Raw genomic sequence first — 16,672 nt, forward strand, 5'->3', positions numbered from 1 at the left:
TGTTTTGCATAATGGTAAGAGAAGTAGCTAAGGAAATCTCTGCAGTCCCCAAAGCAGGTGCTTTTGCCAGTTTTAATCAATATTGTGCCTCCCAGACCATACAGGATAATGCCAAAGGGGTATGGTGGGCACTCATTTGTCTTTTGCATAAATCGTTTTTTAAAATAACTATCATTTTTCTTTACTACTCATAGGAAAGAATGTGAGAGGAAAGAGAATTATAGAACAAAGGAACAGAGAGTTTAAAGTCAGCTCAAAGAAAGAAGATTGACAGAGAGCAGAGGAAGTGGAGGAAGGCTTTATGTCTGGAAGGTTGTCGCCAAAGCATAGTAGGCCAGCTGCTCCTGAAACCAGGGGCTTGCCTTACAGGCTGTTCCAGAACACGGCTCTCACCACTTCCCTGGGGCCAGCTGTTCTGGCTGGGTAAGAAGTCCAGGATACCATGAACAGAGTGAAGTACAGCATTAGAAGTTCTTAGGCATTCTTATACAAATGAATATCAATTAGTGCCATAATGGAACAAATTATATATACACTTTTTCTCAGAAGAAATAAAATTAAAATGTAAGTTTCGTAGGGTTTGTTCAACAGTTAAGGGCACACATACTGCTCTTGCGGAGGACCTGAGTTCAGTTTCCAGCATTCATGTGTAGTGGCCCACCTATAACACTTCTGGCTCCTGTGTACCGCTCCATGTCTGCTTCTCCCTCAGGGTAGCCAGGCTTGTTGCATACCAGACTGGGCTAGAGGGATGGGAGCTTAGCCCGACTCAGTTGAGTGCACTGCAGGGTCTCTGTTGGCTGTGAGTACTCAGGTAGAGAACAAAGCCTGGAACGGTTTCTGAGAACTGGTTCAATTTATTTGGGGAGAGGTGTAATTATGGTCCTGGGGAGGTGGCCAGGGTCTCTTGGAAAAGTTTATATGGCTGTGTACCATTGGTCAGGGCAAAGGTGTTAGAATATCCTTCAGCTGCATACTCAGGGGCTGGAGGATGGGGGGAACCTTATAAGGCCAAACAAGGAGTGAAGTCTGATAAACATCAGGGTACTACATGCTTGGTGGGGAGCCGGCTTTGTGGTGCCACGTTGGGAGTAGGGAAGTAACCAACACCTGTCATCCTTACGTTAGAGGTTTCCGGGGTCAAAGCTTCCTCAACACTTCCTCTGTAACTCTGAGCCATTATAGATCCCACATCTATGGGTACCTGTATTTATCTACATATAACCCCCCTACAGACACACACACACACACACACACACACACACACACACACACACACACACTTAAAAATAAAAATACATCTTTAAGAAAATTGTAAGTTTTCCAACTCTGAGATTCCATCTTACACCCATCAGAATGGCTAAGATCAAAAATTCAAGTGACACCACATGCTGGCGAGGATGTGGGGAGAGAGGAACACTCCTTCATTGCTGGTGGGAATGCAAACTAGTACAGCCACTTTGGAAATCTATCTGGTGCTATCTCAGAAAAATGGGAATAGGGCTTCCTCAAGACCCAGCTATTCCACTCCTTGGAATATACCCAGAAGATGCTCCAGCACACAACAAGAAAATTTGCTCAACCATGTTCATAGCAGCCTTATTCATAATAGCCAAATCATGGAAACAGCCTAAGTGTCCCTCAGTAGAAGAATGGATAAAGAAACTGTGGTACATATACACTATGGAATACTACTCAGCTATTAAAAACAAGGAATTCCCGAAATTTGTGGATAAATGGATTGAGCTAGAAATGATCATAATGAGTGAGTTAACCCAGAAGCAGAAAGAATCAAATGGTATATACTCACTTAATCTGCATACTAGCCCAAGGGGCATGTCCCACGAAAGCCTTCACTTACCAGGAAACCGGGACAGAGGAGAGGGCATTCTATTGGGACTCTAAATGAGAGACGCATGGGAGAATAGCAAAATAAAGGGATACAGAGGGTCCTAGAAACCTACAAGTAGAACAATATGATAGGCAGATTTGGGCCCAGGGGTCCCGCTCAAACTAAGGCACCAGCCAAGGACAATACAGGAGGTAAACTTTAAACCCCTTCCCAGATCTAGCCAATGGTCAGAATAATCTCCACAGTTGAGTGGAGAGTGTGATATGACTTTCTCACGTACTCTGGTGCCTCACATTTGACCATGTCCCCTAGAGGGGGAGACCTGGTGGCAGTCAGAGGAAGGACAGCAGGTTGCCAAGAAGAGACTTGATACCCTATGAGAATATACAGGGGGAGGTTATCCCCCTCAGGAACAGTCATAGGGGAGGGGAATAATGGGAAAATGGGAGGGAGGGAAGAATGGGAGGATACAAGGGATGGGATAAACATTGAGATGTAACAAGAATAAATTAATAATAAAACAAAAAACAAAATAAAATAAAATACTCAGCTATACAAGGCCCCTTGTCAGGTCATGCTGAATTGTTCTCACAAAAAAAAAAAAAAAAAAAAAAAAAAAAAAAAAAAAAGAAAGAAAGAAAATTGTAAGTTTCAGATTTACATCACTTGAAACCAATGAATGTGAAAACCTTTCGTAGTAAAATATTTCTCATTGAAAGATTAACAAGGGCCAGGGGCATGGTTCAGTGGATGAATGTTCATCACATAAGCATAAAGAGCCTTGCTTGGATCCCATGTGGAGGCCACCTCAGCAGTAGGCATCTGTAATCCCAGCACCCTAGGGTGCGATGGCAGGCAGAGGCAAGTCAGGCCCTGGAAACTCCAAGGCAGTTCCTAGCACACATAGCCACCAACAGCAAAGAAACCCTGTCTCACACAGCAGGAAGGCAAGGGCTAACACTGAGTTGTCCTCTGACCTCCACACACATATTATGGTATGGGCACATCAGCAATCATACATGTAGACATGTCCACACACACACACATCATATAAAGCACACTCAGAGAGATTTTTTTAAATAACAGCAAAAATTCAAGTCTCTCATGATGATTTGTACCTCAAAGTATTTATTTCATATGTGTATATATGGATGTTTAAATAAAAATAGTGTTGTACTATGGCATGAACAAATCGTGACTAACGTCCACACACAATGGGAAGCCTTATTTACTGTGTTAAACTATTAAATATTTTAAAAAGAAAACCACATTTTATATATATATAAAAAGCACAGGTTAAAAAAAAAGGTGAGGAATGTTCAAAATACAGTATATATCCCTATGTCTCTGTCAGAAAATTCATACTGACAGAAACTCTTGCCACGTACTACATAATCAACACCTTTTCCCATGAACCACACAATTTAATTACCGCTCTGAGTCTCATCCAGTCTCTTTTTCTCAGTCAGATAATCTCCGATTGTCATTGAATTCAAATGGCTTGATCCTTCCAGCACACAATCTATGCTGTGGGTTTACTTAGAAACTCTTTGTTGAAGAATTTTCTTGCTTCAACATTACTGAGGGAAACAGAGCAACGAGATGGGTTCTGTCTTCTGTATTCAATGCTCTCAACAACAGCATCCTTTATCACCTGCCAATGGACACAGAAGACAATGGTGAGCACAGCTATAGATCCCTGAAACATTCATTGGATGAAAGCAAAAGTCTGGTTTCTCTTTCCTTGGTGTCTCTCTTTTGAAGCCGACTAGGAAAAACATGACTCTTTCATGCCCAGATCAAACAAGATTCCACTATTACACTCTTGTGAAGATGTCGCTCCAGGAGTGACGGTGGAATAAAATAATTATAGCAAAGTAAATTTATGTCCCATCTATATTTCACTAGTGAGTGACAATATGGAAGGAAATTCTAAATTTATCATTTATGTTTTTAAAGTTAAAAGGTGGATGGGAGGCCACGGAGAAGGAAGACCTCCCTTAATGTAGAAAGAAGGCATTGCTGGAGAATTTACGATTCTCACCAACAACAAGAGAATGTGGTCCTCCTCCTAAGAAACACCTTACTTTCATTTTCCTTATAAAAATGCATTACTATTTTCCATCCAGAGTTATTTTATGCTTATTCAAGTTAATCTTTATCAGAGGATGGATATATATATATATATATATATATATATATATATATAATTTCTGGCATGAAGTTAACATTGTTAGGAATTTTAGGAGAAAGGTGAGTTTGGATTTGGTCAAAGTCATTACTGCAGAGCTGCGGAAGGCTTTGGGAGTGGTGTGGGAAGATGCTCACTATGACTTTGCTACCATTTTAGAGCCCTATCAACGCCAGGAAACTGCCATTCCCCCAAGAGCTGTCAACAAAATAGATGTTTGGAGCCCTAGAGGTAGAGGCAAGTTGGAGGGCTACTCCCAAACCCCCTTTATCCTCCATTTCAGGAACCCTTACATAAGGTGAAAGCATTGGCCATAAGCTTTAAGTTCTACACCATGAGAAGGAATGCTTGGAAACAGGACCCATGCCCTCCTCCCACTCAGAACTTAAGTGGCTCGTCTGACCACAGAGGTCTTTTCCTATTGCTCACTGAGCAAATCTCTCCAGTGCCTAGAACAGAGAGAAAGGGGAGCTCAGTTGAGCCACATGTGCTCAGCATCCAGCAACTTCTTATTGCACACAGTGGCAGGAGCGTCTATTTCTTCCAGAGTAGCCAACTAAATAACATGCCACCATGTTATCAAAACAAACAACAAAAAAGAATTTATCATGAAAACTTTGAGTCTTTCATACTGTTGAAAGAATGTGTCAGTCTCTGCTATGGAAACAAACTCAGATACTACTGAAACTTTAACGTAGGTATCTGCAGAGTCCATTTTCCCATGAGAATGGGAGACGTATTTCTGTGCTTCAGATCTGTTGAAAAAGACTTGGGTCAAATGCCTCCTTGGCTCAATCATATCCAGGCTGTGTGAAATAGATGGAAATTACCCTAAACTCTTAAGGTTGTCTCTTCTTTAAAGATGTCACCTATTTTTATTTTATGTATATTATGAGTATTTTGTCTGCATCCAAGTACACCACGTGTATACAGTGCCCATGGAGTCCAAAAGAGGGAGTTGTATCCCTTGTACATATTGATAGACAGTATAAATTGCCATGTGAATGCTGCGAACAGAGCCTAGGTCATCTGCAAGAACAGCAAGTACTCCTAACTGCTGGTCCATCTCTCTAATCTGTGCTTCTTCGTCGTTAGAAGAGTAATAACACTGTTACACGTGGGTTGCTAGGAATTGGGGAGAATTGATATAATGTGTTGTGGACAATGACTGGCACATAGAAACATCCTGTAACAGACATGTGCCCGTATTGTTGCTTATCACCTGCAAGTGATGAAAGTCAGGAGGCTACAAAGCTTGTGAGAAATGAGCATGGGCAAGAACAGGCTTCTTGCACGGTGTGAACTGGCAAATCAATCCTGCTATTTAAATGAGCTACTTTATTTCCTTCTAACAGTCTCTGTCTTTCTAGATTCCAGCTTTGCAGTGTTATCAGTTGGTTTCTGTTCCTTCAAACCAGCCGCAGACCTTTCCCCTTTGGTACAGAGAGAAGTGTCAGATAAAACAAACCATTGAAAACCTTTAGATCAGAAAAGACCCAGGGAATTATATTACATTAATGACTATCTGATGTTAATTCTTTGACAGTGAATTTACACACACAAACACACACACACACACACACACACACACACACACACCAAAAAACAAAAACAAAAACAAAACAGGAAAAATGCGCCAAGGCTGTTTTGAGCTCAGTCCTTAGAATACTTGCCTAGTGTATATGGGACCCTGTCCAATATCTATAACGTTATATAAAAATAAAGAAAACAGAATAACAATGTTAGTATCACAAATTAGTGAGTTTACCAATATTTGGTCCCTGAGCATATTCCTAATATATAAGCCCTTTTGCTGTTGTTTATTGAAGGAAAACCAGCATTTACATAGCATTTACATCTGTAACTAAAAACCCCAATCCTTTGGGATAAGAATATGGAAGCGGAACCACTAGGTGGCACAATAACACTATGAAACCACTGACCAGGCTTCTGATGGGCAGAACAGCGCCTACTGCTTCCATGCAAAGGAAAACTCCCTTGCCAACTGTAAAGCTTTTAGCATGCTACATGGTATATCTGGGTATACCTAAGACATACTATGTAGTATCTGTATCTTTCTAACTTCTGCTGTTAGAGGGCATATATAACTGCTCCCCTCCTTCCATGGGAATCCAAATCCTTCCTGTCAGGTTTCTTCTAACAATAACCCTAGTACACTAACCTTCTGTATCATCACTGCTCATCCCAAGTATGATCCACACCGTCTTTTACGGCAACATTCAAGAGCTTTCCAATTAAAAAAACAAAAACAGTTCTCTTAATTCTTCACCAATAGGGATAGGAGTAGATAAATAAGGGGAAAAAAATGAAAACTTGGAAAATGAGATCTCCCCCCCTCCCCCGCCTTCCATCAAATGGATGATTTTGGAGATGTCTCTGCTTGGACCACTTGTAGACAAATGTGGAATGCTTACAGTATCAAATTAAAACAGTAGCCCAAGAGTGAAAGTTATGGTATAACTCGAGAGAAATAAAAAATTACCAGTATAAGAAACAACAACTACTGTTTTCATCAAAATTACTGTGAGTTTTCTGGCTAATGTTTGCTTTCCCGTGAGATCTGAAATATCATGGAAACAGGAAGTGCAGGTCTTTGATCCCAGCACCAAGACTATGAAAGGCACATAAAAATATTTTCTAAATTAATAAATGCCCAGGATAAACCATGGGGGAAAAGTAGCTGGACTTAAACACACATGGCTTCATAAGCAGAAGGGGAAGTAGTTTTCTCCATGAATAGCCATCCAAAGCTAAGGATGGAACGTGGTGATGGGAAAGGCAGGCATCTGAAACTCGTGGAAACTGGTTAAGCTCGGTTGGAAAAGAAACTTGATTTGTGGAACATTAAGGCATGAAGCCACTTGGAAGATAAATGGTTGACAGTGAAAAGCATAAGGAAGACTTATGACCTCAGCTCAGTGCCCACTCCAAAGCTGTGACTTTCAGCATTTCTCATAGTTAATCACTCAATTCCCTTGCCTATAAATTAACACATACACATGCACAGACACACACACCCACACACAGAGAGACACACACAGACACACACAGACACATACACATACACACAGACACATACATACACACAGACATGCACACACAGACGCACACACACACACAGACACATAGACACACACACACACACACACACACACACACACACACACACACAGCCATCCTGCTTCTTAGCCTATCTTTAAGTGTGGAATATTTAGGAGGAATATTATTAAGCATTCAGACTTTGTTCCTTATTTCTTCGTTTCCATCTTCTGAAACTGAGTGTCCCTTTGTAGCCCAGGCTGCAAACTCAGGATCCTCTTGTCTTAGCTTCCTGAGTGACAAGATTGCAAGTCTGGACTTGTGTTCTTTGGGTGTTATGTATCTCTGTGTCCCCGAAACCGCCTGCCACCACTAATACTAAAACTCATTCAACCAATATATAGATGAGATGGGATGAGATTGTGTAGAGCGTGAATAACAGGTGAATTTGGGGATGCTGGGGTTCAGAAAATGATACCCTCAAAGGAAAGCATCAAAGAAGATGTGGAAACACGTTCTCCTGTCCTATTGTCTGTTCCTGTTCTCTGCCCCGTCCTCAGGCAAAATTAGCATTCCTCCTCCCTAAAGAGAATATGGAAGTTAGAACTCCCTTTGTCTAAGCCTAAGGTCTAAAAGTATTGCTGTCACTCCCCACCTCTCCTCTCCTAGAGCCAGTCATAAAGGAATTCGCTGCCCCATCCAATGGCACACATAAAACCCCCACTTGAGGAATGGGAGGATGCACGGGATGGGATAGCAATTGAGATGTAATGTGAATGATTTTATTTTTCAATAAAAAAAAATTAAAAACAACAACAAAAAAAAAACCCATTTCAAAACACCCTGCCCCAAACCCAGAGGGATGGAATACCTGCTACAAAGAGACCAGAAAGAATCCAAACAGACCTCTCTGAGTTTATGTCTGAATCAGACTCTACCCATTCTAAATAGTCATATTTCTATGCCTTTCCGTGCATCACAAAACCTAAAATTAAAAAAAAAAAAAGTCCATTGTCCATTTTAGAACTCTGAATCTTCACTCAAGGATCCTGTATTGTGTAGGACTATGCTCAGACGAATCCAGGAGGATTTTCTCTGGTTGAGCCACCTTTTGTTTAGGATATTGACCACAATGTGCGATGGGCAGGAGGAACCACTGTCCTACCTCCCCTGCAGGCCTACTCACATAGGCCAGGACCTGCAACTTGCAGATTATCTTTTGAACAGGAGAAAACCTTAACTTATACATAGACAGTGTAATTGTAATGATGAAATGCCATTAACTAAGAATTAACTAACAGTTCTTATGATATGTACTTTCCCCCATTCTGACTTAACGCTACAATTGTCAACAACTGTCACCTTGTCAGGATCTAGAATCATTGTGGAGATAAATCTCGGAGCATCTCTGTGAGTATTAAGTTAAGTGAGGTAGGTACCATCATCCCTTGGGCTGTAGTCCTCACTGCTCTGTGATGTTAATTCTGCTTCATGTTCCTGCACCCATGCCTCGATCACTGTAATGGATGACACCCTTAGTGCAGGGGCCAAAGAAAACTTTTCTGCTTCTGTCACATACGTTGTCATACAAACAAGAGAAGTGACTAATAAAAACACTTTATAAAACTATCTGACAAAAATTGAAGCTGATTATGCCTCCTGGCAAGTATTGGACGTAGCAATGTAAAACAGTATCATGCAATCTGCCTGAATTTTCCTACTGAACTGATAACTGAATGAGAATGGAAAACAAGCTGAGTCAAGAGGTACTATGAAGGAGTCCTCGAAACATCTTCCCCCAGATCAAAGTAGTGGTTTATGAGTATACATGCCACACGGACAGGCATGTGCTGTATGAAAGCATCATGGCCAACAACTTCATTTCCATACAGTGGCAACTTTTATCCTGACCCTCATCATTGTCAATCAGTCAATGACTTACCACAATAAATTTATGAAAAACACATTGTATATTCATTCGAGGTATCAGCCATTATGATCACTATCCCTAGAGTACAGAAATAAATGCCATGTTTTTAATGGAGCTTATAATTTATAATTGCAAGCAGAAGAGAATATAAAAGCTAATAATTATTCATTGTATTAGCTGTTGCAATTTTGTGAGTTCCTATTCTATCCTAAATCCACAAGTTATTTTAATTAAACTCTGTCATAATACTATAAAGTATATTACTGTTTCCTCTTACAAAAGAAGAAAAGAATCTATCAGTCCAAGGTCACCCAGTTAAGTGACAGACAGGTGAGCAATGACTAGACACTCCACTGGTCCAAATCCAAAGCCTCCATACACCACATACCACACGTCTGCCAGTCTAAGTTGCTATACCCTAAGTTTCTAATAAAGGAAAAAATGCAAATCCCACAAAATTCCCTAACGGTAAAAGCATCAGGGCAGTATTCATGGAAAAAGAATTTGGGATGACTGAGTAAGTACAGAAAACCGATGCCAATGAAAAAACCAGACTGCTGTCAGAAAGTGAGGCAGAGCAGAGCCAAGTCCTCTGAAGGATGCCCTGGGAAATCAACAGGAGTTCCCTGGTGTCTGGCTTAGATACACAGTGGTCTTTTCAGGGCAAAAACCATCTCAGAAAACAAGTTGAGGAAATACACCTTAAGCCACAGTGGCTCTGGCTTAGCTTTGGTAGATGGAGGACTTGGCATCGCATTTGATCACAGTCTCTGTCCTGTGAAAAGCACTCTGATGATCCACATGCACTTGCCAAGTGTAAGACCATGTCCTACTCCACTCAGATGGCAGAGAGGCTTTAACCTACTGAAACTAATGCACTCCCTTGCATCACACGCTCAGCAAAACTTAATTCATTTTTATGCATCACCACTTACCAAGAATTCTTATGATAAATGTCATGCAAGAAGGTCACCATGAGGGATGATATTAATAAAATAGAAAAGGACACACACACACACACATGCACACACACACACAAGCATATTACGCTTGGATGTAAGTCAAAATGGCTATTTAGAAAAAAGCCTACATTCACTTATTCAAAACATTTACTTAATCCTACACTGTCAGTGTCTATACAAATTGTCTATATGGTGAATCCTTTAACGCTTTTGCTGTTTCTTTTGTAGATTTTCCATACACTTCAGGACAGCAGGAGATTGTCATACATAGCTAAGATCCTCACGAGTAAGTGGCTTCTCTTTGCAGGGTACTACTTATGTCCTACCTGGTTACACATTCATGCTCACACTGCCCCTGTGATAGGTCCTATCATTCCTGTTTTCAAGATGAAGAATCCAAACCTCATGAAGTTCAAGTAGTATGTTCAGTTACAAGTGGCTGATGGTGGTCTGAGAACGGCACCCATAGGCTTATTATATGTCAGTGCTGTTCCCCCTTTGGTGCCACTGCTTGGGAAGGATCAGATTGTGTGGCCTTGTTGGAGAAGGTGAATGACTGGGCTTTGATGTTCCAAAAGTCCATGCCATCATCCGTTAGCTTTCTCTCTGCCTTGTGGTTGTGTCTCAAGATGTAGGAATACTCCAGTATCATGTCTGCCTACTTGCTGCCATGTTTTCCTGCCATGATGGTCATGGAGTCATCCTCTGAAACCATAAGCCCAATAAACTCTTTCTCTTATAAGTTGTCTTGGCCATGGTATTTTTTTGTTTGTTTGTTGGTTTCAAGACAGGATTTCTCCGTGTAGCCTTGGCTGTCCTGCACTCACTTTGTAGATTAAGCTGGCCTCAAATCCACAGAGATCTGCCTGCCTCTGGGATTACAGGCATGTGCCACTGCAACCTGCTAGTCATGGCATCTTGTCACAACAATAAAAATGTAACTAAAACATGACGTATTGTGTATTAAAGATAATATAAAACCTGTATCTTTGCTTCTAAAGATCATGCCACAAACTTAAAAGAAGCTATAAAAATGTTTATTTACATAAGAGGAGACAGTTAGTTGCATGTAAAAACTCACAGTGGTTAGAACACCAAGCACAAAATCTGAACAAGCTCAATCCAGACAAAATCTCATCACAGAGGGGAGAGAGGTCGTTATGAAGTTCAAACTCTACCTCAGGAGCTATTGGCAACTGATAGAAAAAAAAATTTTGCTTAGTTTTGTTTTGTTTTCTTTCGTTAAGAATACGACTCTCCAGTGGATACACACATCCAAGAGTATATAGGCAGCACTAACTGAACTTGATAGAGTAAAATAAAGAGACACAAAGTTGGGTGTGTATGAAATTGGAAGGTGACTGGGAACAGTTTTGGGAAAACAGTATGATAAAAATACAATGTAGGAATTTCTTAAGATTTCATACATTATATATAATAATAGTTTGTGAAAAATAAAAGTTTACTGAGCTATAGTCAAGATAGTTTTGGAATTCAGTCTATTTTTGTTCAGGCTTTAACTTTTTTATGTCTGTGTCAAATAAACTACCTTGAGGATCACTTGTAAAGTATGTAAGTACGGCTATACAATTACAGCAAATGTTTTAACAGCTCTAATATAAACAGAAACTAAAAATAGCAAGAGAAATGCAGTTGTTTAAACTATAGATGTGAGTATGTTTATATCTAAAGTGACATTTGTAATTCCTACAATTCTAGTTCTTTTCATTAGACAATGATTTATCAAATTTAATAATTTTTACCCCAAGGAATACATGAGTATACTACTTTGAAAAATAGAAAACTGGTATCTCCTTAGCTCTCTCTTCTTTTAGTATCATTAAGCTTTATAAAATACAACTCAACTTGGCAGCTAGAAATATGGTTCAGCTCAGAGATTATGAGCACATACTGCTTTGTAAAGGCCTTGGTTCCAATCCTACCACCTATATAAAGTGCCTCCTGATTGCCTGTGGCTCCACCTCTGTGAAGATCTGATGCCTCTGGCCAGTGGGGGAACCTGCACTCACAAGCCCCCTCCCACACACCTACGTAAAATGAAAGCTAAATAAAATAAAGTACAAGGTTATTTTAACAATTTCTCTGTGTTCCTTGTATAACACTATTCAGTTCTCTATTTTCTTTAAAAATTAACCATCACAGCAGAAATAAGGTAGCATGAGGTTTTAAAATATTTATACCCATGCAAGATTTACTGGGCATATGTTAAGGAAATAACGTGTTGCAACTCCTGGTAAGAAGGTTACGAATTAGTCATCACATCCTGGAAAATACAGGCCAAAAAGGAGGAATGTTAGAATTTATAGGAACTGAAGTTTGTTAGGAAATTTTTCATATGATCACAAAAATGTATTGATTAATAATAAGTATTATGTCCATTATATCATGATTGCTTTGACTTGTCTTTCACTGTCTCAAGGGAAACTGAACAAGCAAGCACAGTGAGTTGTCCTTTAGCACAAACATCTACAAAAGATCCACAGAAACAGCACAGCCATGTGTTCTTTTCAGCCACTCACAATCTCCAAACAGACCAGCAAATCAGACATGATACACGGCTCTAACTCTCCCTCTTTTCTTATTTTCTTTCCTAATGGGCAAAATCCAAGTAGGATGTGAGCTCATCCTTCACATCTAACAACAATTGGCTGGATGCTTTGATTTGGGTGCACAAGGTGATGGTTTCAGTCATGCAACAGCACTCTGAAAAGGTGCCGTTAGCCCTAAGCAATCTCATAGACAAGGACTCTTTGCAGCACACACACTAGGGATAAGAATGTTTGACACTGACAGGAAGATTTGCTGCAGAACTCTCTTTCACAAAACATATGGGTTATCTCAAAGAATGAAAATGCAGGACCCATGGTATTCGAAAACAGTGTCAAGAGCTATAAAAGCCAAACATTTGAAAGCATCCTTTCACTAAGCCGTTGGCGAGATTTCTCTGGTAACAGCCCTCAGGGATACACTCACTCTCCTGTCCATAAACTGCCCTTCCATCACTTCCTTCTCTTCATAAATTATTTTATTATAAAATGAATACAATACATATACCAGGAGAGCTGGGAACTCTCCACCAAAGAATAGGATAAAGTGTGGGCTGTGATTGGTCGCAGACAGTGATGTCATTATTTCGGAATTTCTATTTCGGAACTCCTTTAGAAGTTAGTGAAAAGATTCGTGAGAAATAAGGCAGCACATTGTGGACATGGTCACTCCCAGCCTTATTTTTCTTCTTACTGAATTCGCGTGGGTGCTGGTGATTTCTCATGTAAACAGTAGTGGGGGACACTCACGTCAATGTTGTTCAATGTGTTGAAGTACATCAGATCATGTAACCTTTTGAACGCTTGATTTGGATACTGAAAGTTGAAGGTTGAAAATGGCGATTCGGGGTCATCAAAAATGTCAAAGTCAGCTATTTCTTTCTCTTCTTTGGTTTCTCTTGGAACACCTATATGCCAAAAAGAATATGACTCTTGCTTTTGAAAACTTAAAAAATAATCTCCAAAACATAAAAACAACCATGAAGACAGCACTGAGAGTCACCAGAAAGCCCATGATTCTAATAAATACTATCTTCCCCAGTCAGCCACACTCAGGTTGGGATGATACCCAGTTCTTCTGCCTGCTGGTGTAAGGGTGGGTAGGATGACGCTACATCCTGGGTGTTCTGCCTTACACGTTCCCAGATGGGTCATGTTCTTCTTGGGGAGGCAGTGTATTAGCATGTGCTATGCCATCTGTCTCAATGCCCAGTATCACTTCCTCACTCCCTTGCAAACAAACCATCTGCACTTGAAGCTCGTCCTGAGAATCTTCCTATGGGGAAATCCAAACCAAAACATTGAATCCTGTTCAACCCTCAGAAATCCCTGGACTTACCAGCCTCTTGTTTACTCTGGAGAACTAACAGTAATAGAAAAATTGTGTAGGTTACTTTCAGTTTGAAATCAGGGTTTCAATGAGAAATTAAGGGTTCAGTTTGAAAATGAAAAAAAAAACAGCCAGACTTCCTTCTTCCTTATGAGCCATGCCTCATAACTCCACCCTTACTAGTTTTTCATCAGTCTGAGATATCTAGGGAAAAGAACGTATTCTCTGTATTCCCTCACCCATTGTGTGTGTATGTCCATACACAAAATAGAAAATATATAGAATTTAAAGCTTTAAGCATCCTTCTTTTGTTAATGAGTATCTTTTAGGATACCAGAAAGTCCACCAACTCCTCCAGATATGGTAAAACCGACTAACTTTCCTTGAACTAGACTCCCCTTTGCTGTAAAATGCAATGTGGCAACTCAAAATGGTCAACTATGCCACATTGTTGTATTACACTTAGTTTTGGGATCAATTAATATTCCCAGAGCCTTTTTCATGACTTTATTTTAAAAACAAGAGCTACTTCACAGAGGTGAAGTCAAATTATTTACTGCCCATTATGAATCGGATGCCCATCAAACCCAAGACTCTGATTCAATGCCCTAGGATTTTTGCTGAGCTCGTCATTCACGTTACAGTTTCTTTATTATAAGGAACTCGAAATCTCCAGGTTTAAATAAAGGAAGTGCTGGGGCACTCAGGTCACAACTAGTTGTCATGCTAAGAGAAGCACTCTGTGTAGTCACAGCTCATGGGAAAGCCTCAGTACAATCCACCTCAGCATAAATGAAGGACAGCTTAACATCAGTCATGTGGCCAGCCAGACTTCAGTTTCACTGAAACACACCTGGAGCCTTGTACTTTCTGAAGTTGATGTTGGCCAGAACGAAGTGGATGATGGTTGGGCAATCTTTCTCTACATCAGGATTTTTGGGTTTAAAAACATAGCACTCCTTCAGTCCTTCCCGGTCGAACACGTAAGGATCAATCTTTGGAAAGGGGAGCTTGTTCATTTTAGCCCACTTCTCTGCAAGCAGAAGTTCCTGTGGGGAAGAGAAAGATGCATTTAGAAGTTATCAGTCTTCATTTGTTCAGCTGGCCTGTCCACTATTCTATATTCACTGGGTGTTGGTATCTTCAAGCAGTTGCAAAGACAAAAGCAAAACACTGTTTTCAAGGGCTCCACAAATCTCTAATATCTGTAACAATTATTCTCTAAACAAACTCAGTATCATTTTGTCAATTCTCAGCACAAGCAGGCTAAACATCAGACATGTGACAAATTTACACAACTAAATTGAATAAGAATTTTCTAGAGAAAAAGATAAATGGGTCCAAAACATTTACAACTATATGCATGGGTTTTAAGCATTGGGAGGTTAAAGAGAGATGAGAGATCATAGCGAAGAATGGGAAACTATGCATCTTGGTTGGTTTGTCTTGTTTTGTCAAAATGACACAAGCTAGAGTTATCTGAGAAGAGGGAACCACAATTGATAAGATGCCTCCATTAAGACTGGCTTGTAGGAAAGCATGTGGGGGCATTTTCTTTCTTTTCTTTTTCTTTTTTTTTTTATTTTGTTGCTGTTATTGTTGTTCTGGTTTATTTTATTTTTAGAGATGGGGTTTCTCTGTGTAGTCCTGGCTGTCCTGGAACTCACTCTGTAGACCAGGCTGGCCTCAGACTCAGAGATCCCACCTGCCTCTGCCTCCTGAGTGTTGAGATTAAAGGTGTGAGCCACCATGGCCTGGTGGAGGCGGCCCTTCTTCCTCCTCCTCCTCCACCTCCTCTTCCTCCTCTCAAGACAAAGCTTCTTTCCATAGCCAGGGAATTTTTTAAAATAGTTGGATGTATCCTACTTAATGGTTTCTATAATTTCTTGTGTATGATAGCATAGCATATTTCATAGGATTTTGTATTTCTAGTAAATTGTTTTTAAAGGACATTTTGTTTTCTTTTTAACATTCATAATAAAATATGCATATTTTAAATTTTAATTAGTTTTATGAATACATATTTGTATGTCTCCAAATTGGCTTTTTTTTTTTTTTTTTTTTTTTTGGCTTCTACTTATGAAAAGCAAATGGAATTTCAGGTCTCTACACATCACATCAATGAGCTCTGAGTTCAGTGAAAAACCCCACTTCAAAGAATAAGGAGAAGAGCTTCTGTGGAGGACATCAACATCCACCTCTGGCCTCCACATACAAGTGCAGGTATGTACATGTTCACCACGTTTTCATATGCATACACTCAACACGAACATGTGTGCGCGCGCACACACACACCACATACAATATGTAAATAAATAATAAATAAAATATGGGACTAACTGTAAGCTGGGGAATCAATGTGGAAAGCTGTCAGGAAACTGTAGACCTTGTTATTTTTCTATTCAGTCTCAGGAGCCAGAATAATTAAGTGGTTATAGAGCACCACGATGTAAAACCAAAGATTGGGCCCAGTGCCTGTGTCCAAATGTCAGTTCTTTAGCCTGGGCCATGGTTCCGAACTTAATACCCTCAACTATAAAACACGGAGTGCAATCTGAATGAAATGAATTAGCATCTACTTAAGACTAACATCTATCACACAGGAAGTGCTGTGCAAATATCCAATCTATAGATAGGAATAAAGAGAAGGAAAAAAAATGAAGAAAACAAAAGGAAAAGAAAGGGAGAAAAGCAAGAACCAAATTAGAGAGATGTTTAAAGAGAAAACAGTTTTGAGCAAACCACTAAATTTTTTTTTTTAGGCACTCTTGTCATATTGA

The 16,672-nt window shown here is 39.9% G+C and overlaps 1 protein-coding gene across 1 annotated transcript in view; it reads right to left on the bottom strand.

Moving 5' to 3' along the window:
- Positions 1-2,956: 2,956 nt before the first annotated feature.
- Positions 2,957-16,672, bottom strand: part of Pla2g4a (phospholipase A2 group IVA) — a 140,396-nt gene continuing 126,680 nt past the window's right edge. The window contains exons 16-18 of the mRNA XM_051147540.1: positions 14,746-14,941; positions 13,313-13,470; positions 2,957-3,506 (exon numbers count right to left, since the gene is read on the bottom strand). Coding sequence (XP_051003497.1) covers positions 3,375-3,506; positions 13,313-13,470; positions 14,746-14,941 — 486 coding nt within the window. The 3' untranslated portion in view covers positions 2,957-3,374. The remainder of the gene's footprint in view (positions 3,507-13,312; positions 13,471-14,745; positions 14,942-16,672) is intronic.

Source organism: Acomys russatus, chromosome 6, assembly GCF_903995435.1.
Source record: "Acomys russatus chromosome 6, mAcoRus1.1, whole genome shotgun sequence".
Lineage (NCBI taxonomy): Eukaryota > Metazoa > Chordata > Mammalia > Rodentia > Muridae > Acomys > Acomys russatus.